Source organism: Anomaloglossus baeobatrachus, chromosome 11, assembly GCF_048569485.1.
Source record: "Anomaloglossus baeobatrachus isolate aAnoBae1 chromosome 11, aAnoBae1.hap1, whole genome shotgun sequence".
Classification (NCBI taxonomy): Eukaryota; Metazoa; Chordata; class Amphibia; order Anura; family Aromobatidae; genus Anomaloglossus; species Anomaloglossus baeobatrachus.
In genome coordinates this window covers 119,363,361-119,389,572 of record NC_134363.1, presented here as the reverse complement: position 1 = coordinate 119,389,572, position 26,212 = coordinate 119,363,361, and the positions used below count along the sequence as shown (strand labels likewise).

The following is a 26,212-nucleotide window of genomic DNA, read 5'->3' as shown; positions in this document are numbered from 1 at the left end:
CTTATAATTGCTCAGAAAATACAAGTGGGGGACAGGAAAGGAGAGAGAACCCTGTTGATAAAAAGAACTTACACACTACTGGAGAGAAAAAGAGAGAAGACAAGAGAGAAGGAAATCAGATCTCAAAATGTGCAAATTTCAGGAAATTCTACTCAAACTCTTTCTGCTTATCTCTACTAGTATTATTTCTTTGTCTTCACATTTGTTATCACTCTGACACCTTTTTATGAATTGTTGTAGTCTTTTTCCTGTTCTTGCAAACGAACAAAAATCCATCAACATTTCAATTACAAAAGAATATTTTTGCACCATTATATAAAAAAATATAAGCATCTACCAGGACACTGTGGACATACATTACACCTATGCAAACATACTAAGAATTGTTCTCTTTATTTTACAGAAATTGCATAGAATTGTAGATTTTTCATCAAAAAATATCATTATAATTCTTTCATACACAGCTTTAATGGACTCCTGGAGTGGATTTATTTTCTTTTCATTATTTTTTCTTTTTTTTGTAATAAGGAGTAGATTTACCAAATGTAACATTATGTAAGTCATAAAGGAAAGTGGTACACAACAACTGTCTTTTTGATGTTTCTACAGTTGTTTTGTACACATAATCCTACTGAATATTTAACAGTTCTTCTTGTCACCATACCACCATGTGGTAATGGATTTTGTTTTTTTCTTTCATTTACTTTAACCAATATGATTTAGCAAATCTAGCTCTTATTCTCATGACACAAATGACAAAGCTCTATATTTACATGACAGTCACGAGTATTTATATCCCATGACACCAGCTTTTCACGTGCCTGGATGTACACTTCATATAGGGCTTGGACTTTCTCTACAAAACATGGACACTGGTATAACACAACCTTCAAAGACACACATGAAGCCATGGTAAAACATTTTCAACCAATTCAAACACCAAAAAACGGTTCCCATGAACGTAGAACAAACCCTATTCGCACCATTTATCAATTTAGACCAAATGTTTTACTACTACAGACATTGTGGGTTTCCAAATAAAAGCCTCTAGGTGTTTACGACTTTGGGAAAAGGAAGACAATGGCCCTCAAGATCCAAAAATAACGATATTATGTGACTAGGTTTAGTCCTCTGCTAATTTGTACGAGACACCATTAGTTTTGTGATGTCAACAGCAGCTCAGATCATAGAAATCCATTGTGGGAGATTTGTTTTTGTTCTGTGGATAATCCACGAACAGGATTTTCTTCCAGCTGTAAAAAGTGTATTTGTATAATTAAATGATGACTAAAAAACCGCACTGGATGTTGTGTATCCTCTTTACCGCCCATGGCTTTCTACTCCGGCTCACTGCTGTTTGTAGTCTTCTCCCATAAACTCTCCTCACTTTGTGCTGGAGATCCCGCAGAGGTACGTGCTCTGAGTCCTTGAAAGCGCCGGCACTCTGGACATACTCGAATATGTGTACATTCCCGGGCTACCAGAGCTGCTTCTTGTGCCAGTCTCTGTGCCAGTGGGTCAGGCCCACTTCCACCACAAAGTTTACCATTGCTGAGAATACTAGTATTGCGTCCTCTTCTATCATCCTGAATGGTAGATCTAGAACGTATAAGACCCCCACGCCTACGACGCGGTAGGAGACTGTCCTTGCAGAGAATTATGTTGCTTAACTCTGTCGCCATCTCTTTGCACACAGAAACCTGGAAAAAAAAAGTAATTACAGTATAAGATAAACAACATAATGGATATATAATGGACAGATGGGTGATCAGGAGCAGCGATGGGCTATCACTTAATCCGCTTGATGCCATTGTAATACAGTGTTTTGCACTGGAAAGCAAGAGAGTCCTCTAGGTGGAATAAGAAAATACAGGAAATAATATCTCACATTAATACGTATAGACAGACAGATAGATAAATAGATAAAAATCATAGAAAAAATGTAGCACTGGCTAAATAGGTGCAAAACTCCCCCAGGGAAACTGGCAAAGCTTCCTATCAAAGATATAAAAATCCAAAAAGGAGGCAGCACATCCAAAATAGTGAAAAAGTAAGGATCATTTATTTGCCAACAACAGTTACATTTTAGCTCTCTCTATGGAGCCTTTCTCTACATCAGACCTGGGTAAAGTGGTCTGTGACAGCCAATATGGCCTCTTTCTGTATTCTCTGATAGCAGTGAATATGTAAGAGTGTGGTTAGAAGAAGATACTTCTGTTCATTGCCCCATGGCATCTGCACACTAACATCGCCATCTGCCGGAGGACCAGAGCTCCTAGGAACCGATCTGTAAGGAGTAGGTTTCCTCATGGGGAAGAGTCAGGTGACAACTGTAGTGTGATTACAATGTATAAAAGGCTGGGCCAGCAGTGGGAAAGGGGAGTTGGTGCCAGGATTATGAAGTGAGCAGACGTGGGCGCAGCAGGTCAGTCCTGTGTCCCCTGCGGTGGAATAATCTGGAAGTGTGTTTGAGCCCAGAGAAACCTGAAGACTGCATACTATCACCAGAGAAACCCAATGACAGCATATCGTCGCCAGAGGAACCCAAAGACCAAATACCATTGCCAGAAGAACCCGACGAAAGCATACCGTCACCAAAGGAACCCAAAGACTGAGTACTATCGTCAGAGGATCCTGAAGACCGAACATCATTACCAGAAAAGGATTATACTATGCAAACACCGAAGATTGGACATCAAGTACAAGAGACTGAGAAACGAACATTTGCTACAGAGCTGTAGCTAAGCGAGCCAGGTCGTTGCTTCACACCATGACAATGGTACTGACAGGACGAATAGCTTGTCGGTGATGTGCATTTCAACATAGCTGCACCACATTAGTGAGCCAAAAGCGTAAATGAATTGTGAAGGTATAGGTTTCTTGTTTAAGTATATATTGTGACTACAAGTAAGGGTGACATTGACGCTCCGTTGATGGATGAAGGGCCAGGATTAGGTTATTGTTAAGAGGATTTGTTCATGATAGTATTCAGTGATTGCATGTACCTGATCAGTCAGGTGAAACTGTGAAATGGGCTGTCATTTGATTTGTTTGATCCGAACTTTATTTTTACTTTTTGCTTACCCATGCCACCTACATTCTCCTTCTAAATATCTGTTGTGGTTACTACTGGGTCATCTTCACTGTGTGTTGCAGTCCGAGCCTTAAGTTTACAAATATATTAATAGGATGGAGCTATTAGCTCCTTCTTTCACCAATCACTGTGTGTGACTGAGACAGCAGATGTGATAAAGTGACGTCAGTGTACTGGAGACCGGAGCAGAGTGCAGCCCTGCTGGGAATGGGAGCGAGGTATGTGGGGGCTCATACTGTATATAGGAGGCAATGTGGGAGCTCACACTGTGTATAGTGGACAATGTGTGGGCGCAAACTGTATATAGGAGGGTATGTGTGGGTTCATAGTGTGTATAAGGAGACTATTTGGGGCTCATACTGTATATAGGGGACTATGTAGGGCTTACACTGTGTATAAGGAAACCATTTGGGGCCTCATACTGTATATAGGGGGGTATGTGGGGGATCACACTATGTATAAAGAGACTATTTGAGGGCTCATATATATAGAGGGACTGCGTGGGGGCTCATACAGTGTATCAGGAGACTATTTGGGGTTTCATGTATGAAGGGGAGCTGTGTGTTTGCTCACATTGTATGTTGGAGGGCTATGTGGGGGCTTATACTGTATATAAGAGGCTATGTGGGGCTCATACTGTATATTGAAGGGCTATGTGCGGGCTCTTTCTGTATATCAGAGGCTATGTGGGGGCTCATACTGTGCATAAGGGGACTATTTGGGGGCTCATACTATAAATAAAAGGACTTTGTGGTGGTTCCTGCTGTATATAGGGTAGCTATATGTATGTGTCACACTGTATATAGGGGGACTATGTGTGGGCTCATAGGGTAAATAAGGGTTCTCAGCATACTTAATTCTGCTCAATATGAAGAGATACAATAGATATTAATATAAAATAATATGTTAATATCAATATTGAGCAAAATTTATTTCACTTTATTGGTTTGGCCCTCTACAACAGTTACAGTCTCTGATGTGGCCCCTCGGGAAATTTAATTACCCACCTGTGTTCTCTCTCTCTCTCTCTGTATATATATATATATATATATATGTATATATATATATATATATATACACACATACTGTATATATGTATATAATATATAATATAAGAGAGGCAGCGGTGGTGGAGCGGGGTCATAGGAGGCAGGAGCAGGATTGCCAATACAGGAAACTGGTGGCTGCAATAGCAGTGAATATTAATTTCCCTATTAAATTCACTTCACCCCATACTCATAATCCAGGCCACCTCTTGCCATTGAGGTCAGTGATAGTAAATAACTGTGAAGCTTTTTACTATCACTGATCCTGGCACCAAGAAGTGGCCATGATTATGGGTGTGGTGAGCAGTGAATATTAATTTTCCTGGAATGGGGAAATGAACATTCACTGCTCCTGGTGCCGCTGGCTTCCTGCAGTGGTGACACTGCTCCTGCGCTGCCTGTCACTTACAAGCTGAAGTCAGTTGCCTGCATCAGAAGAGAACACTGCACACCTGGGGAGTGGAGGGAAGATGAGTAGAATTATTTTTTTTTTTTATGTGTGCGGCATAACTGGAGGCATATATACCAGTATAGGCCCATGATGGGGGACATATACACCAGGATGGGGGACATATATACCAGGATGGGGGACATATATACCAGGGTGGGAGACATATGTCAGGATGGAGGACATATATAAGAGGTTGGGCTCATGATGGAAGTCATATATAACAGGATGAGGAACATATATACCAGGATGAGAGACACATATACCAGGATGGGCCCATGATGGGGGACATATATACTAGGATGGGTGCATGATAGGTGACATATATACCATGATGAGGAACATATATACCAGGATGAGGGCCTATATACCAGGGTGAGGAACATAAATACCAGGATGGGAATTATATATATCAGGATGAGGGACATATATACCAGGATGGGCCTATGATGGAGGACATGTTTACCAGGATGAGGTCCTTATATACCAAGATGGGGAACATATATACCATGAGGAGCCCAGGATGGGGAACGTATATACCAGGATGGGGGACATATATACTAGAAAGGGGTTCAGCTTGGGGGACATTAGACAAAATTTGAGGACATTACCCCATAACAGTGTCAGCAGCAGATCTCCCCCTAACAATGTTAGCAGCAGATTCCCCACATAACAGTGCATAATGACCACATTTTTTGCTTTTAATTTTTTTTTTCCTATTTTCGTCCTCTAAAACCTAAGTGTGTATTATGGTCCGGTATTTATTTATGTGTCTGTAGTATAATGTGTTTTCAGCTAGCACCTGTTCACATCTGGATGTGTGGGTCAGTCTATTTGATATATTTATAGTGCATCTCTTTCTGATTGAGCACCACACCCTATAACCAGGGTGTGTCCATCCTCCTTTATAGCTGGATCCTAGCTGCCCGGACATGTAGGTTTTTAACCCACAAAGAGGCATTTGAGTTAGGTTCCTGGTATATAGAGATATATCTTGCCGCTGGTTACCAGGTTCACATGCATTGGCCAATACGTAAGCTCTTTTTTCAAATATTCCTATAGCAGTAATGCAATACCAGAGTTCCCTTATTCATTTTTTTGCATTCTAGAGTGCAGCTGTATGTATTTTGTAGTTATGGTCCGGTGAGCCTTAAAGTCCTAAAAATATTGTATATGCATATATATTTATAAAAATATATGTATATACTGTACATTAACATACTTGGTGTTGGTGTAGGCGTGAGTGCCTAAACTAGTAGAATAAAAAAAATTTAACCTATACGATGATCACTGAAATGGAAATAACAAAACCAGAACTGCCATTGCACGATCACCACAAATTCCCTGCAAAAGTGCAATATATAGCTATAAAAACATTACATGAATCCAAATATAATATCACAAAAAACATCAGCTTGACACCCAAATGCAGGCCTTCAAAGAGCTCCATTGCCAGAAAAATTTAAAAATTATGACACAAACCAATTTTATGAATAAATGACCAGTTTATGAATTTTTTTCACCCCTCAAATAAAAAATAAAAAAAAACTATGCAAGATTATTATTGGCATCATTATACTGACCTGGAAAATCATAGTGCCAGGTAAGTTCTAGTGCATAATGAATTCTGAAAAAGCAAAACCGTAAAAAAAAATTGTATTCCTAGTACCTTTTTTTCTCATTTTTCTTCACATTTTTGGCCAAAATGAATTCTGTATTTCAAAACAACAACTCATCCCATAAAAACAAGCCACCTATGGTTATGTCAATGGTAAAATAAAAAAGTTACGGCTCTTGGAGCAAGAGGCGGTAAAAGTGAAAGAGCAAAAATGAAAAACCACACGGAGTATGAGGGGTTTATAGAGAATTGGCAATCTGGAGCCTGAGTAAATTCTGTTTTGTTAGGTTAATGTATACAATATTTAGATATAATAATAATAATATACCATGGGTAAGCCGGAGCATGGGTAGATTATTGAGTTGATGAACAATACTTGGTTATTACTAGAGTTGAGCGAGTACCTAACTATTCGTACTCTCTATACTCATAACAAATACTGTCTGATACTCGCGTATTCGTTCCGAATAGCGTGTCACTTGCAAGTCAATGGGGAATACTCGCAATGTAACGAGTAACCCGAATTCCGCACTATTCACTACTCGCACGAAAAGTACAGCATTCAGGTTACTCATTACTTTGAGAGGTTTTCCCCATTGTCTTGTATTGCACACGCTATTCGGAACGAATAAGCAAGTATTAGACAGTACTCGTTATGAGTATAGTGGCTATACTCGCTCAACTATAGTTATTATGTTTTTTGGGGAACATCTGGAGCACGGGTAGATGATCAGTATAGTTGATGTATACAAAATTATTCAGGCATAATGCCAATTAAGATGTCATATTTTACCTCAGGTTCTTCAGAATGGCGTATGGTCCACAGGAACTCAAGTATCGCCATGAAAATAGCTACTATCAGACCACAGATTAACACGACAAAGATGCCGCCAATGTTTTCCATTCCTAAACCTTTAGCAAAAAAAGAAAAATCAACAGGTCATAAAAACATGCTTACATTTTCTACTTTATGCTTGTTTCAGAAAGGAGCATTTATAGATTTTAATACTGTAGAGCACTTAGACTAGATGAGTGCTCGACAGATTCAATGGAGTGGGCACTAGATCCTGACTCCTGCATTTCATTTCTCCATCTTTTCAATGAAAACGTCTGATATGAAGATTGAAAACAAGATGGAAGCTAAGATTGCCTATGAGAGGACAAGTGTTAGAAAAAAAATAAATCTTGTTGAGGGTATGCACACAAGGTGTCTTTATCAAGAAACCACCTGAAAAAGTGCTAAACAAACGGCAAAAAGAATGAACATATGCACAGCAATGTCAAAAAATAAAATAAATAAAATGACTTGTTGTGCATATGTTCTTGTCATGTGATGTTTGGTTCCAGACTCATTAGGTGTCATAGTGGCGTCAGGCTATGTTCACACTGTAGAACCTGACAGGTAACCTGATATCTCCTAGTTGATAAGCCAGAGGTGGGCATCGGCTGTTATCTGCTGATCTGGGGAACTCTGCTAGGAGTTTAGGTTGCTAATGACCAATCTCAGCTGTCTCCTTCTGATATAAGATACTGGATCCTGCTAATCAGTGCCGATAATAGCTCCAGCTTGTGCAGCGATTACAGTCTTATTGTGGTGATCCAATTTTGGTGATCTGGGGTGTGCTTATTGTACGTTGAAGAAGTTTCCCAGTTGTCTGTTTACTTCCTCCCTTTTATGTTATTTCCCCCTGTGCACGTATAGTTGCTCTTTTGTGTTTGATTGACGTGTGTATGAGCTTTGCTTTTTCCCCTGTTCGGTTCTGGCTCACCCCCTGGGTGGAGAAGGCGGGGAGGAAATACACTAGGGCTTGGACAGGAGATCGGGTCACTCTGGCAACTCAGACCTCGCTACCATAAAGTGTACCTCTGGCATAAGGGACAGCGCACGGTCTCCAGTCTGAGGGTCAGATTTTATCTTTTTTTACTTTTGTTAACCTCATCAGGCTTTGAAAGCTGAGCTCTATTATATTGTATATCCTAAATCTTACTGACCAAATGAAATAAAAACAAAACATTGGAAGAAAAATTATATAAAAGACGTAAAAGAAGATGCTTCGGGGAAAACTGTCTGTTGAGCACTTTTTCAGGCGGTTTCAGGCGTAATCTGCTTGAAAACAATGTCAGGTGCCCGTACACTTAGATTTTTGCAGAGTTTTTACGTTTTCTTTTTTTACTATAAACTGTTGGTATAATATATTTTGCTTCACCGAGTAATCATTCAGGACTTAAGAGTGAACTGCATTGTCATGTAACTTTTTAGAATATGCCGTCTATTTACAGGAGGAATGACACTGTTTATTGCCATCATATGACTTGTATCCTAAATTTTTAGCAGTGTTTTCTTCTGTACTAGAAACTTCAGCAATTACTCTATGTATGTTGTGACTTTTTTTCCTCCAGCTTTTCCCACTTTCTTCTTCATAGAGTTTTATGGGCAGCAGATGTAATTTTTCCCCTCCCTGAAGACAGATTTGTGAACAAATGTAAGTAATTTTTGAGAGTGAATGTTAAGTGCAGAAGACAAAGAGCGACTGATAGGTGAGAAAAGAGACATTTTCTTTAATAAGATACCGTATAAATTATTATCTTCACTGTTATTATTTATGTATAAAAGATGTTTTTTATGACCAGGCAATTTTATATTTTGGCGCTTTTATTTTTTCTTCACTTTCTTTTTAGAGTTATAATGTTTTTAATTTTATGATAAGGTGATAACAACTTTAACTTTTTCATGTTTTACTGTGTTCAAAAAATTCAAACATTTATATATTTTTTTTATTTGTGTTGCACATTTCTGAGACCCACAGCCTCTTTATTATTGAGGCAATAGACCTGTGTGAGGTCTTGTTTTTTTGCTCTAGTTTTTATGGATACCATATTGGATATACAGCTGTAAGTATTGAACACGTCATCAATTTTCTAAGTAAATACTCTATATTTCTTAAGGTGTTACTGACATGAATTTCTCACCAGATGTTAATAACAGCTCATCCAATCTAAACAGGTGAAGAAATTAAACCATAGATGTCAATAAATTTAGTGATGTTTAATAATAAGAAATTACACTGTGAAAAAGTATTGAGCACACTTACTGACACTTATTTAATACTTCATACAAAGCATTTGTTGGTGATGACAGCTTCAAGATGCCTCATATAGAGAAACTAGTCACGTGCGTTGCTCAACTATGATTTTGGCCCATTCCTCCACACAAACACTTTTCAAATCCTGAAGGTTTTGTGGGCTCCTTCTATGATGAGCTTTAGTTCCTTCTATGAATTTTCTATTGGATTCAGGTCTGGTGGTTTCCTCAGCCTTTCTAGCGGCTTTATTTGAATCCAATTGAGAGATTCCTAGGTTGTGTGTTTGGGATCATTGTCTTGCTGAAATGTCCACCCTTATTTCATCTTCACCATCCTGGTAGATGGCAACAGATTTTTATCAAGAATATTTTGGTATATTTGTCCATACTTCCTTCAATTACATAAAGTTTGCCAGTGCTGTATGCTGAAAAACAGCCCCACACCATAATATTCCCATCTACCTGTACTTTTGAATTACCTCATTTATTCTGCAATGTATTGTACAGGAAATAATGGGGAAAAAAATCCAAGTGCAGTGAAATGGCAAAAAAAAAGTACAAATCCAAGCGTTTTTTTTTAATTACCATGTTGACTATGTGGCAAAACTGACCTGTCTGTATGATTCTCCAGGTCAATACAAATTTGTAGATACCAAACAGTGATGGCTTATTTTTTTGTGTCCTGAGCTTACCTTTTTAATTATACCAATGACCACCGTGCGGAGCTGCCGCCCGACCACCGTGCGGAGCTGCCGCCCGACCACCGTGCGGAGCTGCCGCCCGACCACCGTGCGGAGCTGCCGCCCGACCACCGTGCGGAGCTGCCGCCTGACCTACACCCCACCTATTGTCTCCTCCCCATAATCCTATAGAATGTAAGCCCGCAAGGGTAGGGCCCTCTTCCCTCTGTACTAGTCTGTCTACTGTAACTTGTATACGTATTTTGTATGTAACCCCCTTCTCATGTACAGCACCATGGAATTAATGGTGCTCTATAAATAAATAATAATAATAATAATAATAAATACCATTTTTGGGTAGATGTGATGTTTTGATCGCCTTGTACTGCATTTTCTTGTAATGTTGCGATGACCAAAAAAATGTAATTTTGTCATTTTAATTTTTGTTTCTCGTTATGCCCTTTACTGATTAGAATAATTGATTTTATATTTTAATAAATTTGGCATTTCTGAACACGGTGATGCTAAATGTGTATTTTTTTTAAATTGTTTCATTTTCAAATAGGGCTTAAGGGGGGAAATTTGAAGTTCTGTGTTTTACATTTTTTCATATTTTTGAAAACCTTTTTTACATTTTTTTCTTGCTTTAACTAGTTCCCTTCAAGGAGTTTAAGCTGATATTGTCCGATTGCTCACCTGCGTTCACAGGAAGTCATGACAGTGTCAAAGGTTATCAACTGATTCCTGACTGTCATCTCAACCCATTGGCACCGCGTGATCATGTCACAGAGCCGCCAATGAGGGTAGAGGAATGCTGCACTCCCCGTCGTCATGCATTAAATGCCGCTGTCAGAGATTGACAGTGGGATTTAACTGGTTAACAGGCGAGGATGAATCTACGATCCGCCCACGCATGTTAGCTGTACATGTAGGCTAATCAGATAAGCCGACCTGGGCAGTGAAACATGCAGGCTTGGCGTGCAAGCCTGCATCAAAGGCAGGGACATGACCTTGGATGCACCAGTATGTCCAAGTTTGTGAAGGGGTTAAACGCACTTGAATATGCTTTTTGTTTGCAATGGAGTCTTGTGTGTTGAGCATGTATACAGGTCATGGAGGTTGAGTACAATACTTATGGTTTTCTTTGAAAGAATTGTACCTGCTGATTCCAGGTCTTTCTATAGCTCTCCACAGGTGGTCCTTGGCTTTTGGACAACTCTTCTGATAATTCTTTTCACTACTCTGTCTGAAATTTTGCAGGGAGCCGATTTATGGTGAAATAATGTTTTTCCACTTCTGGATTATGGCCTCAACAGTGCTCACCAGAACCTTCAGTAGTTTAGAAATTCTATAACCAATATCCTCAGTATGTTTTGTAAAAATAAAGTGGTAAAGTTCTTGAGACAGCTCACTGGTTTTACCCATCATGAGAGTTTTTTTGTGTTGCTCCCTTTTTAGGCTATCAGTTAAACCAGCTATCTTTCAATAAGTGGCAGGATTGCTTTCTAATTACTGATAGATTTCAGCTGGTGTCTACCATTTCATTTTTTTTTTGTTTTTTGTACGGTTCAAATGAGTTGATGTTTTTATAGATTGGACTTTTACAGACATAATACCAAACATTTGTTTTTTTTAACAATTTTTAATTCCTATAATTTTTGACCTGGTAAAAAGGGCGTGAGTTAAACTTTTCTTATTTTGTACTTTTTAATACTTTTTAAAACATTTTTACTTTCACTTTATCTTTTAGTTTCTTTGAACTTGATCTTGCGATTGCATGAATGCTTTTACCATGTACTGTAATACAACAGTATCGCAGTATGTAGTGTAATTGAAATTCTCTCATGAAGCCCAGCTAGGAAGGGAAGGTTAGGATGATGTGGGAATCGAATCATCAGCAAACCAGCAACCAGTAAATTTAAAGCCACTGACAGTGATTGACAGCAGCATTTAAATGGTTACATAACTGCGATCAGAGATTGGTTTGGTTGCAGCTGTTTGATGCTTCCTGTGTAACACAGCTGGCGTTTGCACAGGATGTGAGTCCACTCCAAAAACTCTCTATGTGACCTCACATTATATTTGGAGAATCCTTTTCAGACGAAAACAGTTACCTTTTGCTCGGTGGTCTTCTTCTTTTGGACATATACCTCCATCCCACCACTTTCTTTTCAGATCCTCTAGACAGTTGTTTTCTTGCAGCTGTAATATTGCCAAATCAATCTCATCTCGGAAAACTGAGCCTTCAAGGCAAAAAAAAATACTAATCAAATTAAACTCACAGCTTACAAAAGTGTCTAAAGTTATTTGCGCATTCCTGTCCAAAACTCCTTTCCACTTAATCAAAAATCTCACATTTAGTTATAGTGCCACTTTTAAACACGGGGTCTGAGGGGAAAACTTTTCTCCTTGCAGAGACTGACACACCAAGCCAACATGCTAGTAGTGAGGAGACTTATAGCCGTAATGTTCATCTGGAAAATATGATTATTGTATCTTCAGGAAGGAAGTAGACAAACTCTAGTGCCCCCTTTTAGAGGTAGCAATCCTAATAGTCAAAAGTGGCCCTTTAACAAGCCTTGTCATATGATTTAGGATTTATGCCAAATTACAACCTCAATTTGCAGACACAGTGTTTCGGGGTGATTGCCCCTTGTCAGTGCAAAGTATGAGATCTGATCTCTTTGTGTTCAGAATAAGACTGTTAAGTTAACTTCAACAAAACCAAATAATCATTGGTGTGCATAGGTAATATAGAGTACCACGACTATGAAATATAGGATAAAAAATGTAAGTTTGAAAAGTTCAATAGTTCATCTCCCACAGCAAGGAGGATGAGGAAATCCGTTAGGGTTAAAACATCTCTTTATTGGCAAACATTAAAAAAAATCCATAAAATTCACTTACGCATTTCAGATGGTCTCCTTTGCCTTAGTTGGATATCAAAAGTGGGGGAGACCCCATGCAGTTTTTAAAAATGATTTTAATAGATAATTTAAAAAATGGTGTGGGATCCCCTATATTTTTGATATATAGCCAAAGAAAAGCAGACAGCTTAGGGCTGCAGCCAGCAGCTGTCTGCTTTACCTGCACTGGTTATCAAAAATAGGGAAGTCCATGTCATTTTTAGGGCAATTCTCCTTCTCTTACCCTCATTTTGCTTCCTTTTGCAGCCCCTTACCCTTACTACAACCATTTTACAGCACAGAAGTTCGCATTTGACATATATGGGGTTCGGGGAAGTCTGGGTCCCAAACCAAACTTTTAACTAATACCGAAGCTGGCACACCCAAATTCCTACTAGTCTTAGTTGCTGGTCTTGTTTCTCCGGCCCTGTAATAAATGGAAGCTAGTCCTGAGTCCCTGGCCCCCTAATTATATTATATAAATTATATTTGCTAACCTGTATGGTTCATAATGGGGATTATATACTAGTTAGTAAGCTATTAGAGCTCACCGTAGCCATATCACTTTGTTATTAATTAATTAGGATTACTTATTGTAATTTATGGGTATTGCCTTGTATATATCCCAGCCCCTCCTATTGTATTTTGATCTACTCTATAGGTAAATTTGAGGCCTAGCCAAAAAGGTTGAATAGTTCAGTTGGAAGATTCTACACTTACCTCTTGGTTCCCTTCTTTCATAGTCTTGCTAGTCTACATTGCCTACTAGCTGTAGTACCCGGGCGTTGCCCAGGATAGTAACTGTTTCTCTGTTTCTCTCCCAGTTTTTGTCTGTCTGTCTCTGATATCTGTCTCTGTGTCTCTGTCTGTCTCTGCATCAGTCTCTCTGTCTGTCTCTGCATCAGTCTTTCTGTCTTTCTCTGTATCAGTCTCTGTCTGAGTCTCTCTATGTCTGTCAATCTCTTTCCCCGTCTGTCTCGTTCCAGGTCTGTCTCGTTCCAGGTCTGTCTCGTTCCAGGTCTGTCTCGTTCCAGGTCTGTCTCGTCCCCGTCTGTCTCATTCCCTGTCTTCTCGTTCCCCGTCTGTCTCGTTCCCCGTCTGTCTCGTTCCTTGTCTGTCTCTTTCCCCATCTGTCTCTTTCCTTGTCTGTCTCTTTCCTTGTCTGTCTCTTTCCAGGTCTGTCTCTTTCCAGGTCTGTCTCGTTCCAGGTCTGTCTCGTTCCAGGTCTGTCTTTCCATGTCTCTCTTTCCCCAGCTGTCTGTTTCCCTGTCTGTCTCTGTCTCTTTCCCTGTCTCTTTACTTGCCTCTGTCTCTTTCCTTGTCTCTGTCTCCTTCCCAGTATGTCTCTTTCCCTGTCTGTCTCTTTCCCCATGTGTCTCTTTCCCTATCTCTCTACTTGTGTCTGTCTCTTTTCCTGTCTGTTTACTTGTCTCTGTCTCTTTCCCTATCTGTCTCTTTCCCTGTCTGTCTCTGTCTGTTTCTTTCCCTGTTTGCTTGTCTCTTTAACTGTCTGTCTGTATCTGTCTGCCTCTGTTGTGTCTTTGACGGTCTGTCTCTCTTTCTCTGTCTTTTTCCCTGTCTGTCTCTCTCTATCCGTCTCACCGACATCACATTACCTCACACATAAGCTTCTTATACTAACAACTTATTTTGTTCCTATAGCAACCAATCATAGCTCCTATTAATAACCTAATAGCTCGCAACTCCATTGACTTTAATGGAGGCAGTTTTTTTTGGAGAGTAACTGTAAAGTGCAAGGTTAAATTTTCCCATCAAAACATAGTCTATGACGTTCCCTGGGTCACATGGGGTGTCTGTGCAAAATTTCGTGATTGTAAATGCGATGGTGCGAATTCCTTTAGCAGACAAACATACACACACACACACACACACACACACACACACACACACACATACATAACATACGTTCAGCTTTATATATTAGATATACCAATGATTACTCAGTGGTTAGCACTGCAGTCTTGCAGTGCTGGAGTCCTAGGTTCAAATCCCACCAAGCACAACATTTGCAAGTAGTTAGTATGTTCTTCCCGTGTTTGCATTGGTTTCCTTGGGGTACTCCGGTTTCCACACTCCAAAGACATAGTGATAGGGACTTTAGATGGTGATGGGGACAGTGTTGCTGATGTCTGTAAAGCGCTATGGAATTAATGGCGCTATATAATTGAATAAATATTATTATGTTATTATTTGATTTTGTTGAAGTTAATAGTTTTATTATGAACACAAAGAGGCATGTGTGTGACGCGCCCACGTGGTCTGGGGGGATTACTCGTTACCGGGCCGGTGTTGATTCTGGTTATAATAGAGGAAATTTCTGGCACACAGAGTGGTGAAAAATGATTTTTTTTATTTATTTTTCACTGATTTCTGCAAAAAGTCACACCAAAAACTCCTTATCCAAACGTTTCGACTCTTTTAGGCAGAGCATTTTTCAAGATAAAGGATCCTGGGGTGGACTATAGCAGGGTCTGCAGAAATGGGTTGCAGAGAATATTATAGCATCATAGGTGATAGCACTTGCCAGTGCTGTAGGGAGACAGGGGGTAAACTGTGGGTGAATGATGTGCTGGCGCCTTTGGAAGCAGCTGCAAGTCTTGGACGGCGTCCTGTGTGCAAGCTGTGCTGTGCGGCAGCCAGGTGTTGATTCGAGTTGTCACAGTGGCCTGGCCTGATTCCATGATCCCGTCGGTGTCAATAAAGATGGGATGGGAATGATGGGAGTTTGTTATTCGTGACGCCACCTGTGGTTTGCGGCTAATATGGGAGCTGCCGCTGCGGGTGCTTTCTCTAGTAAGGCAGATGGTGACACAGCTTGGGTGTTGCCGCTCTCCACAGATAGAGCTAGGCGCCAGGGAGGATGGTTAGAGTAGTAGTCGCCTAGGGCGCAGAGGCGCGATGATGGGAGCGCCGGCAATGATGGGACGACACAGAGAGTGCAGTTCAAGTTCTTTACCCACTGAAATCACACCATCTTTGGAGTGCCGTGTCCCGCTGTGATGGGCTCCAGCCAATCCCGGATAGTTTGGAGGTCAAAGCCGGTGTTTCTTTCTGTGTGTCCTTTCCAGTGGTCTTCCCTCCACCCCAGCACCTGGGCCGTGGAATGGGTCACGGGTACCTGCTGCACTCTCTGCGAGCCCTGGAATCCCCCTTCTTCCTAAGAACCCGGGTCAAGCCTCCATCTCCAGATCACGGGCCCCTTTCTGTTCTTGTCACTGCTGACTCACATCTCTTCCTGAGTCTCACCTGGCGCGGACCGCTGTCTGGTGCTAACTGAATAAAGTGTGCGATAGCATCTAACTTCCACTGCAGGTGCCCCGCCTCCCGGGTTTCTGAACTAGTGGGCAAGAGATCCCATACCTCATGATGGCCACCCCTGGCACCTACCCTAGCCCAGTCCCAGTGGTAGAGCTCCTGTGTTATGTGTTGGATGTACTGTGGTGGTTGTTTACCGGTGATGACCCCCTCTATATCCGAGATGAATACTGCACCTCGGGTGAGGTGCAGTACCCTGTGGCGCCTGAAGCCGCAGGGGCGCCACATGTGCAATTGATTGCTTGGTTTGGTATGGGAGACACTAGCAATTTTACTCGTCGTATTAGTCCTATTGTCTCCTACACTGGAGGCACCTTTTGTTTTTATTGTTGTGATTTAAACCTTAATTTTTAATAAAGAATTTAATTGGTTCATTGCAACAGTGTCATTGGATCGTCTAAGCAAAGACTATGACGGTAAGATAATTGAACAAGTTAAAGCTCCATTTCAGTATCATTTAGACATAATGAGGTATCCAAAGAGCTGTAGAAATTACTTTCTAAATCATAATCTTTATTAATATGAATTTAATATAATTGACAACAAAAAATATAATCCGAGTGTAGATGCAAAAAAAAAATCTCTTTAAAGTAATGTTGAAGTATATGTTTTACTTGCCTACGGGCATGCCAATACCATAGCCCTTAGTGTCCAACAGACCTCCGACCTGAGTAAGATTGCAGTTCCGTTGACGATAGTACTCATTCATGGTGGACTCCAGTAGGAAAGCATAATTGGAGTTCAGCACTCTGGCTATACCTTCCTCTGTGCTCTTCACAAATACACTTGGTTGTTTTGAGTGCATGTAATTCCACATTCTTTGATAAGTCTGGTAACGGGAGTTCTACAGGGAAAAAAAGAGGATTCATATAACTATGTCCTCCTGTTAGGAACTTGGCAGTGCATTTGTTTTCTCCTTCTGGAGTTATTGGGATAATATCCCAATGAACCAGCAACTCCCGTTACCCCAGTACAGACAAAACTCCCTACAGGAACAAGGAAATGATATGAAGCGTTAGATAATTCAATATACTAAAAGCAAAATGAAACAGAAAACATCATAATCCAACTAAGCTGGGCACACAAAGTAACTAGAAGACTTGTTATGTGGTCGAAGACACTATAGGAATGCTTCTATAGTGTGGCATGCAATAGAGCGCATCATGATTTTTTTCATGAAACATGGGAAGAATAGAAGGTACTTAAGCACCTCTAACGTGGCCCATTATTGCTCCATTCCAGAGAACTTTTCCCACTTCACACTCAGCCAAATAGCAAAATATATGACTAAAGGCCGCTTTACACGCTGTGCCATCGCTAGCATCGGCTAGCGATGTCGCGTTCGATAGCACCCGCCCCCGTCGGTGGCACGAAATGTGGTGATCTCTGCCGTAGCGAACATTATCGCTATGGCAGCGTCACACGCACATACAGTTAGGTCCAGAAATATTTGGACAGTGACACAATTTTCGTGAGTTGGGCTCTGCATGCCACCACATTGGATTTGAAATGAAACCTCTACAACAGAATTCAAGTGCAGATTGTAACGTTTAATTTGAAGGTTTGAACAAAAATATCTGATAGAAATTGTAGGAATTGTACACATTTCTTTACAAACACTCCACATTTTAGGAGGTCAAAAGTAATTGGACAAATAAACCAAACCCAAACAAAATATTTTTATTTTCAATATTTTGTTGCGAATCCTTTGGAGGCAATCACTGCCTTAAGTCTGGAACCCATGGACATCACCAAACGCTGGGTTTCCTTCTTCTTAATGCTTTGCCAGGCCTTTACAGCCGCAGCCTTCAGGTCTTGCTTGTTTGTGGGTCTTTCCGTCTTAAGTCTGGATTTGAGCAAGTGAAATGCATGCTCAATTGGGTTAAGATCTGGTGATTGAATTGGCCATTGCAGAATGTTCCACTTTTTTGCACTCATGAACTCCTGGGTAGCTTTGGCTGTATGCTTGGGGTCATTGTCCATATGTACTATGAAGCGCCGTCCGATCAACTTTGCGGCATTTGGCTGAATCTGGGCTGAAAGTATATCCTGGTACACTTCAGAATTCATCCGGCTACTCTTGTCTGCTGCTATGTCATCAATAAACACAAGTGACCCAGTGCCATTGAAAGCCATGCATGCCCATGCCATCACGTTGCCTCCACCATGTTTTACAGAGGATGTGGTGTGCCTTGGATCATGTGCCGTTCCCTTTCTTCTCCAAACTTTTTTCTTCCCATCATTCTGGTACAGGTTGATCTTTGTCTCATCTGTCCATAGAATACTTTTCCAGAACTGAGCTGGCTTCATGAGGTGTTTTTCAGCAAATTTAACTCTCGCCTGTCTATTTTTGGAATTGATGAATGGTTTGCATCTAGATGTGAACCCTTTGTATTTACTTTCATGGAGTCTTCTCTTTACTGTTGACTTAGAGACAGATACACCTACTTCACTGAGAGTGTTCTGGACTTCAGTTGATGTTGTGAATGGGTTCTTCTTCACCAAAGAAAGTATGCGGCGATCATCCACCACTGTTGTCATCCGTGGACGCCCAGGCCTTTTTGAGTTCCCAAGCTCACCAGTCAATTCCTTTTTTCTCAGAATGTACCCGACTGTTGATTTTGCTACTCCAAGCATGTCTGCTATCTCTCTGATGGATTTTTTCTTTTTTTTCAGCCTCAGGATGTTCTGCTTTACCTCAATTGAGAGTTCCTTAGACCGCATGTTGCCTGGTCACAGCAACAGCTTCCAAATGCAAAACCACACACCTGTAATCAACCCCAGACCTTTTAACTACTTCATTGATTACAGGTTAACGAGGGAGACGCCTTCAGAGTTAATTGCAGCCCTTAGAGTCCCTTGTCCAATTACTTTTGGTCCCTTTAAAAAGAGGAGGCTATGCATTACAGAGCTATGATTCCTAAACCCTTTCTCCGATTTGGATGTGAAAACTCTCATATTGCAGCTGGGGGTGTGCACTTTCAGCCCATATTATATATATAATTGTATTTCTGAACATGTTTTTGTAAACAGCTAAAATAACAAAACTTGTGTCACTGTCCAAATATTTCTGGACCTAACTGTACCTGTGCAGCGACGTCGCTGTGACCGGCGAACCGCCTCCTTTCTGAGGGGGCGGTTCGTTCGGCGTCACAGCGACGTCACAGTAGCGTCACTGAACCGCCACCCAATAGAAAAGGAGGAGAGGAGATGAGCGGCCGGAACATGCCGCCCACCTCCTTCCTTCCTACTCTTCCGGTGGACGCAGATGAGATGTTTTTCGTTCCTGCGGTGTCACACGTAGCGATGTGTGCTGCCGCAAGAATGACAAACAACATCGTTACTGCAGCAGCAACGATAATTGGGAATGTCACCGATGAGCGATTTTGAACGTTTTTGCGACAATTCAAAATCGCTCATAGGTGTCACACACAACGACATCGCTAAAGCGGCCGGATGTGCGTCACAAATTCCGTGACCCCAACGAGATCGCTTTAGCGATCTCGTAGCGTGTAAAGCCACCTTAGAAAAGCCCTGATGGACAATCTGAGTGCTAGGTCTCACTCTATTGAGGTCTCAGAGATGGACATTACTCTCACTATATTTGAGACTTTTAGCAGTGGACTCTAAAGGGTGCTTTACACTCTGCGACATCGCTAGCGATAGCTAGCGATGTCGTGCGTGATAGCACCCGCCCACGTCGCTGTTTCGTCATGGGGTGATCGCTGCCGTAGCGAACAATATCGCTACAGCAGGGTCACACACACATACCTGCTTAGCGACGTCGCTGGAGACACCGAACAATCTCTCCTTTAAGGGGGTGGTTCGTTCGGTGTCACAGCGGCGTCACTAAGCGGCCGCCCAATAGCAGAGGAGGGGCGGAGATGAGTGGCCGGAACATGCCGCCCACCTCTTTCCTTCCTCATTGCCAGTGGACGCAGGTAAGGAGATGTTTGTGGTTCCTGCGGTGTCACACATAGCGATGTGTGATGCCGCAGGAATGATGAACAATCAGCGGCATGCACCACCAACAATATTATGAAAAGGAGCGACGTGTCAACGATCAACGATTTTTGACGTTTTTGCAATTGTTGATCGTCGCTCCTTTTAGTCACACACAACGATACACAACACACATTGCTAATGGCACCGGATGTGCGTCACGAACACCGTGACCCCGACGATATATCGTTAGCGATATCGTTGAGTGTAAAGTACCCTTTATTCTTGTAGATCCATTTGTGTTACATGTATATACAGTGCCTACAAGTAGTATTCAAACCCCTGCAGATTTAGCAGGTTTACACATTCGGAATTAACTTGGCATTGTGACATTTGGACTGTAGATCAGCCTGGAAGTGTGAAATGCACTGCAGCAAAAAAGAATGTTATTTCTTTTTTTTTTTTTTTTTAAATTGTGAAAAGTTTATTCAGAGGGTCATTTATTATTCAACCCCTCAAACCACAAGAATTCTGTTTGGTTCCCCTAAAGTATTAAGAAGTATTTCAGTATTTCAGGCACAAAGAACAATGAGCTTTACATGTTTGGATTAATTATCTCTTTTTCCAGCCTTTTCTGACTAATTAAGACCCTCCACAAACTTGTGAACAGCACTCATACTTGGTCAACATGGGAAAGACAAAGGAGCATTCCAAGGCCATCAGAGACAAGATGGTGGAGGGTCACAAGGCTGGCAAGGGGTACAAAACCCTTTCCAAGGAGTTGGGCCTACCTGTCTCCATTGTTGGGAGCATCATCTGGAAGTGGAAGGCTTATGGAACTACTGTTAGCCTTCCACGGCCTGGACAGCCTTTGAAAGTTTCCACCTGTGCCGAGGCCAGGCTTGTCCGAAGAGTCAAGGCTAACCCAAGGACAACAAGGAAGGAGCTCCGGGAAGATCTCATGGCAGTGGGGACATTGGTTTCAGTCGTACTCCACTGCAATGGTCTCCGTTCCAGACGAGCCCGTAAGGTACCTTTACTTTCAAAGCGCCATGTCAAGGCTCATCTACAGTTTGCTCATGATCACTTGGAGGACTCTGAGACAGACTGGTTCAAGGTTCTCTGGTCTGATGAGACCAAGATCGAGATCTTTGGTGCCAACCACACACGTGACGTTTGGAGACTGGATGTCACTGCATACGACCCCAAAAATATCATCCCTACAGACAAGCATGGTGGTGGCAGCATCATGCTGTAGGGCTGTTTCTCAGCCAAGGGTCCTGGCCATCTGGTCCGCATCCATGGGAAGATGGATAGCACGGCCTACCTGGAGATTTTGGCCAAGAACCTCCGCTCCTCCATCAAGGATCTTAAGATGGGTCGTCATTTCATCTTCCAACAAGACAATGACCCAAAGCACACAGCCAAGAAAACCAAGGCCTGGTTCAAGAGGGAAAAAATCAAGGTGTTGCAGTGGCCTAGTCAGTCTCCTGACCTTAACCCAATTGAAAACTTGTGGAAGGAGCTCAAGATTAAAGTCCACATGAGACACCCAAAGAACCTAGATAACTTGGAGAAGATCTGCATGGAGGAGTGGGCCAAGATAACTCCAGAGACCTGTGCCGGCCTGATCAGGTCTTATAAAAGACGATTATTAGCTGTAATTGCAAACAAGGGTTATTCCACAAAATATTAAACCTAGGGGTTGAATAATAATTGACCCACACTTTTATGTTGAAAATGTATTAAAATTTAACTGAGCAACATAACTTGTTGGTTTGTAAGATTTATGCATCTGTTAATAAATCCTGCTCTTGTTTGAAGTTTGCAGGCTCTAACTTATTTGCATCTTATCAAACCTGCTAAATCTGCAGGGGGTTGAATACTACTTGTAGGCATTGTATGCTACAGTTACAGACAAAAACAGAGTGATACTTCAGATAAAACTCAAAATGAGAACATAAAATGCAGAAGTGATATGTGCATTGATATATTTAATGTGATGGATGCAATTCTGGTGTATACCTATCACATGCTACACAATGAATAAGTATAATTATTTGATGAAAAAGACAAGTTGTTTTCTAATATAATTTGAAGTTATACGTGTGTTTAACTCAACCAGACAGACTTTGCCCTGCACTGATGAGGGGAAAAAACCCAAACAGCCTGTTTGTAGATGAGTTTCTGGCTTGACACTTGTCTCAGAATGTGTTGCAACTATCAGACATTGACTTATAGAGTTACTAATCCTAAATTTCTTTTGCACTGTGAGATTTGCATTGTTCTGTACCACAACTTTGGAGTCATTATATTATTGTATTGTCATTGTATTGTTTCTGTTACACTACTATACAGTGTGTCCACCCATATCCTGTCCACTGCCATTAACTTGAGAATGGCGGCAGCTATAGGCATAGATGTGGTGTCTAGGTATAGTAAAGTATCCATGCGCTACGCAATGAAACCACCTATAGCGCCACCTGGTGGAAAACAACGGAGTTAGCATTTTTATTTTGAAAATGGAACGAGATATAGAAAAAAAGCGAATTACAAAGTTGTAGGGCATCATCAATTCAATACGAATCAACACCTTGCATACAGAAATGCTATGATTAGAACATGTAAAACTCACAAGGCTGCGGACGTGAAGCGATACCTCATGGAGACCTTCCTACAAGTCATTGGGTATGGTGGCTGCATGGAGTGGCCTCCGCTCACCTGACCTGACCCCATTGGACTTCTTTATGGGAGGTCACATCAAACAGCAGGTGTATGCGACCCCTCCACCAATATTGCAGGACCTACGACGACGTATCACAGATGCTTGTGCAAACGTGTCACCTACCATATTGCACAACGTGCAGCAAGATACAGTATGCTGTCCAGAGTCCAGATGTGCATTGCAGCTGACGGGGGCCACTTTGAGCATCAAAGTTAAATGAGCGCCATATGCGTGACCAGCATTCATTGTTTTGGGGGGGTCATGGGTTTCATATCATAGCATTTCTGTATGCAAGGTGTCGATTCGTATTGAATTGATGATGTCCTGCATCTTTGTAATTCACTTTTTTTCTCTATCTTTTCTATCAATATTTTCCGTTTTTTTAAATAAAAATGCTAACTCCGTTGTTTTCCACCAGGTGGTGCTATAGGTGGTTTCATTGCGTAGCGCATGGCTATTTTACTATACCTAGACACCACTTCTATGCCTATAGCTGCCGCCATTCTCAAGTTAATGGCGGTGGAGAGGATATGGGTGGACACACTGTATAATCAGTTGGCATTTTAGAAGATTATTCTATATCTGTTCTGCTGTAAGTAAATCCTCTCTTCTTCCCCAGTTAGTTTATGTCATCCGTCTTTCTAGCATCATTTCTACAAAGTCCTAGTTCCGAATGGTCTTTTTACCTACTGTAATTGTGCATAACTACAAAATTCAGCTGTAAAATAAACCTTCTTCTGGAATCTTCATACATGCCTCTGCAGTCAAGTCAAACTGTCTGATGAAATCTCTTTATGTGAGTAATGATACATAAAGACATCCATAGAAATGGTGTCTGAAGCACCCCCCACTCCCAGCCTAGGTATGCGGTCAGAATATGCACACTTGTCTTCATTCATCTTTGGAGGACACTGAGAGTATAGTGATAAGGCCCCTCACTTCCCCCGTTAAGTGTAAAGGAAAGACGTGCAATATTATACCCCTACTTCACCCTTACTGTGGCATATTGGGTCTAGCCTTGTCATCCTGGTCCAATTACCCTCTCTGTTGTACACCCATTGTCATGAGTGTGTTCTGTCTGGGCGACATCTCAGTTGAGTCTGCAATCAGAAGGTCACAGCACCTTATTGCTTGCAGATTCACTATCGGTACTTGAATGACAGCTACTTGCTTGTAGTGCTGTAAGGGTTAGGCACCCTTTCTTGTCTGGCTGCTGGCTGTAGCTTTTTGCAGCCTTTTTGCTACCATTCCCCTTCACTACATAAAGACCATGTGTGTGATCAGCTGATGTTGGTGATAGAAATGAGGATTCAGTTTCTATGAGGTCCACTTTGGAAGGTGCTTGGTTCTGGAAGAAGCTTTTTGTCTATTGTTATTTTGCAGGTATTGTGTTAGCTCCATAATAGCTGCTTGGAGTGTTTTTTTTCCCCCTTTTTGTGTCTATTTTCCCTGTTTGTTTTCCTATTCTTTTGTTTCTTTAATGTAGAGGTGAGACTAGTGCCCTCGCTGGCCTGCTCACTAGCCAGGGAGAGTTTAGGGCAAACAAGGGCTTAGGAACATGATTGGTGACAGAGTGAAAGAACCTGTATAGGGATGTCAGGGAGTTCCACTTTCCCTAGCTACAGGGCCTACCATTGTATTGTTATCCCTGTGTATCCTGCTGGCAGTTTTCCTGGTACCTGTTAAAACTTTATAGCCCTCCTCCCCATAAGTGAGGTGAAGTGTCCCACCCTTGCTGCCTAATGTTTTCATAATTCTTGTATTCTTTTTTTTTTTTTGCATCAGTTAAGTCACAGTAGATGACTTGCTCGTCGGGAGTCCGGTGGTAGCATTATGCACAGTGCCTTAGGTTACATTATATGAGCCAATTAAGTGCCTCTGTGGTAAAAATCGAGATATATCATTAAAGTTGTGACCAACCCTCATCTTACGATTACTCTAGTGTGATCCTTTTGCTATATGGAGGCCCGACTTCTAAGTCATGGTTAGTTTGCTTGAAGGCAAATTCAGTAAATTGAAAAAAGCAAATTTGCGAAAATTTTATAAATACTAATCGAGCAAATCTGTGTCAGAGATCTAAGAAAAGTGCCCCCCGTACACTTTGGATGGCTGTTGGCCGAATCCTTTTTATTGTCGCCTTTCTTGACAGGCTCTCCCGTACACAAGAGCACTCAGCCGGAGTGCGGCTGCCAGACATTTTTGGAGGCAGATTTTCATTTCATGAGCAAAAGGATCGTCAGCCTGAAATCAGACATGCCACATGGTTAAATTCCACCGACAATCATAGGACCAGGACCAGCATATACTTAAGACTGTCAGATGACTGCGTTGTTATCAACGTGTGAGGAGACATAGTGAAAGGATCTGTGAAGTGCAATCTCCTAGACATTGCCAACTTTTCACAAAAACAAGGAAGGAAGAAAAGCTAAAGTCAGTTTCAACAGCTATTTTATTGAAGACCTATCCTTGGCATAGGTCATCGTTGTCAAATTTGTCAGGAGTGACACCCGATACCTCTACTGATCGGCTGTTATCAGTTGTGCAAAACAGAAAACCACAGCTTTGTCATAATATTTAGTTCGAATAATATTAAACTGATCTGCAGAACATGGCAGCAGATACTAAATAGTGCCATAAGGCTACAATGTTCTGCTCTGTGCACTGTTTGTATCCGGAGCTGGTAACAGCTGATCTATAAGGGTGTCAAGTGTTGCCCTCTCTGTAGATCTGACATTGATTACCTATACTGATGATAGGTTATCAATACTTTAATAACGGGAAACCCTTTTAAGTGTTGTTTGGCCTTTAAAATTAAGGCTTAGGGCGGGCTTTGCACACTACGACATCGCAGGTGCGATCTCGGTGGGGTCAAATCGAAAGTGACGCACATCCGTCGTCACTTGCGATGTCGTAGTGTGTAAATCCTAGATGATACGATAAACGAGCGCAAAAGCGTCGTTATCGTATCATCGTTGCAAGCTCCGACTTTTCCATAATTTTGCTGCAGAGATGGTACGATGCTGTTCCTCGTTCCTGCGGCAGCACACATCGCTGTGTGTTACGCCGCAGGAGGGAGGAACTTCACCTTACCTGCCGCCGGCGGCTCTACGGAAGGAAGGAGGTGGGCGGGATGTTTACATCCTGCTCATCTCCGCCCCTCCGCCGCTATTGGCCGCCTGCTGTGTGACATCGCTATGACGCCGCATGACCCGCCCCCTTAGGAAGGAGGCGGGTCGCCGGCCAGAGCGACGGTCGCAGGGCAGGTGAGTGCATGTGAAGCTGGCGTAGCGATAATTTTCGCTACGCCAGCTATCACAAGATATCGTACCTGCGAC

General features: G+C 41.7%; 1 protein-coding gene across 2 annotated transcripts in view; it reads right to left on the bottom strand.

Annotated features, from left to right (window-relative positions):
* Positions 1-374: 374 nt before the first annotated feature.
* The window catches only part of GRIK4 (glutamate ionotropic receptor kainate type subunit 4), a 564,520-nt gene continuing 538,682 nt past the window's right edge, over positions 375-26,212 (bottom strand). For both annotated transcript variants that reach the window (XM_075328388.1, XM_075328389.1), the window contains exons 17-20: positions 16,829-17,054; positions 12,083-12,211; positions 7,000-7,118; positions 375-1,700 (exon numbers count right to left, since the gene is read on the bottom strand). In XM_075328388.1, the coding sequence (XP_075184503.1) occupies positions 1,338-1,700; positions 7,000-7,118; positions 12,083-12,211; positions 16,829-17,054 (837 nt within the window). In that variant the 3' untranslated portion in view covers positions 375-1,337. The remainder of the gene's footprint in view (positions 1,701-6,999; positions 7,119-12,082; positions 12,212-16,828; positions 17,055-26,212) is intronic.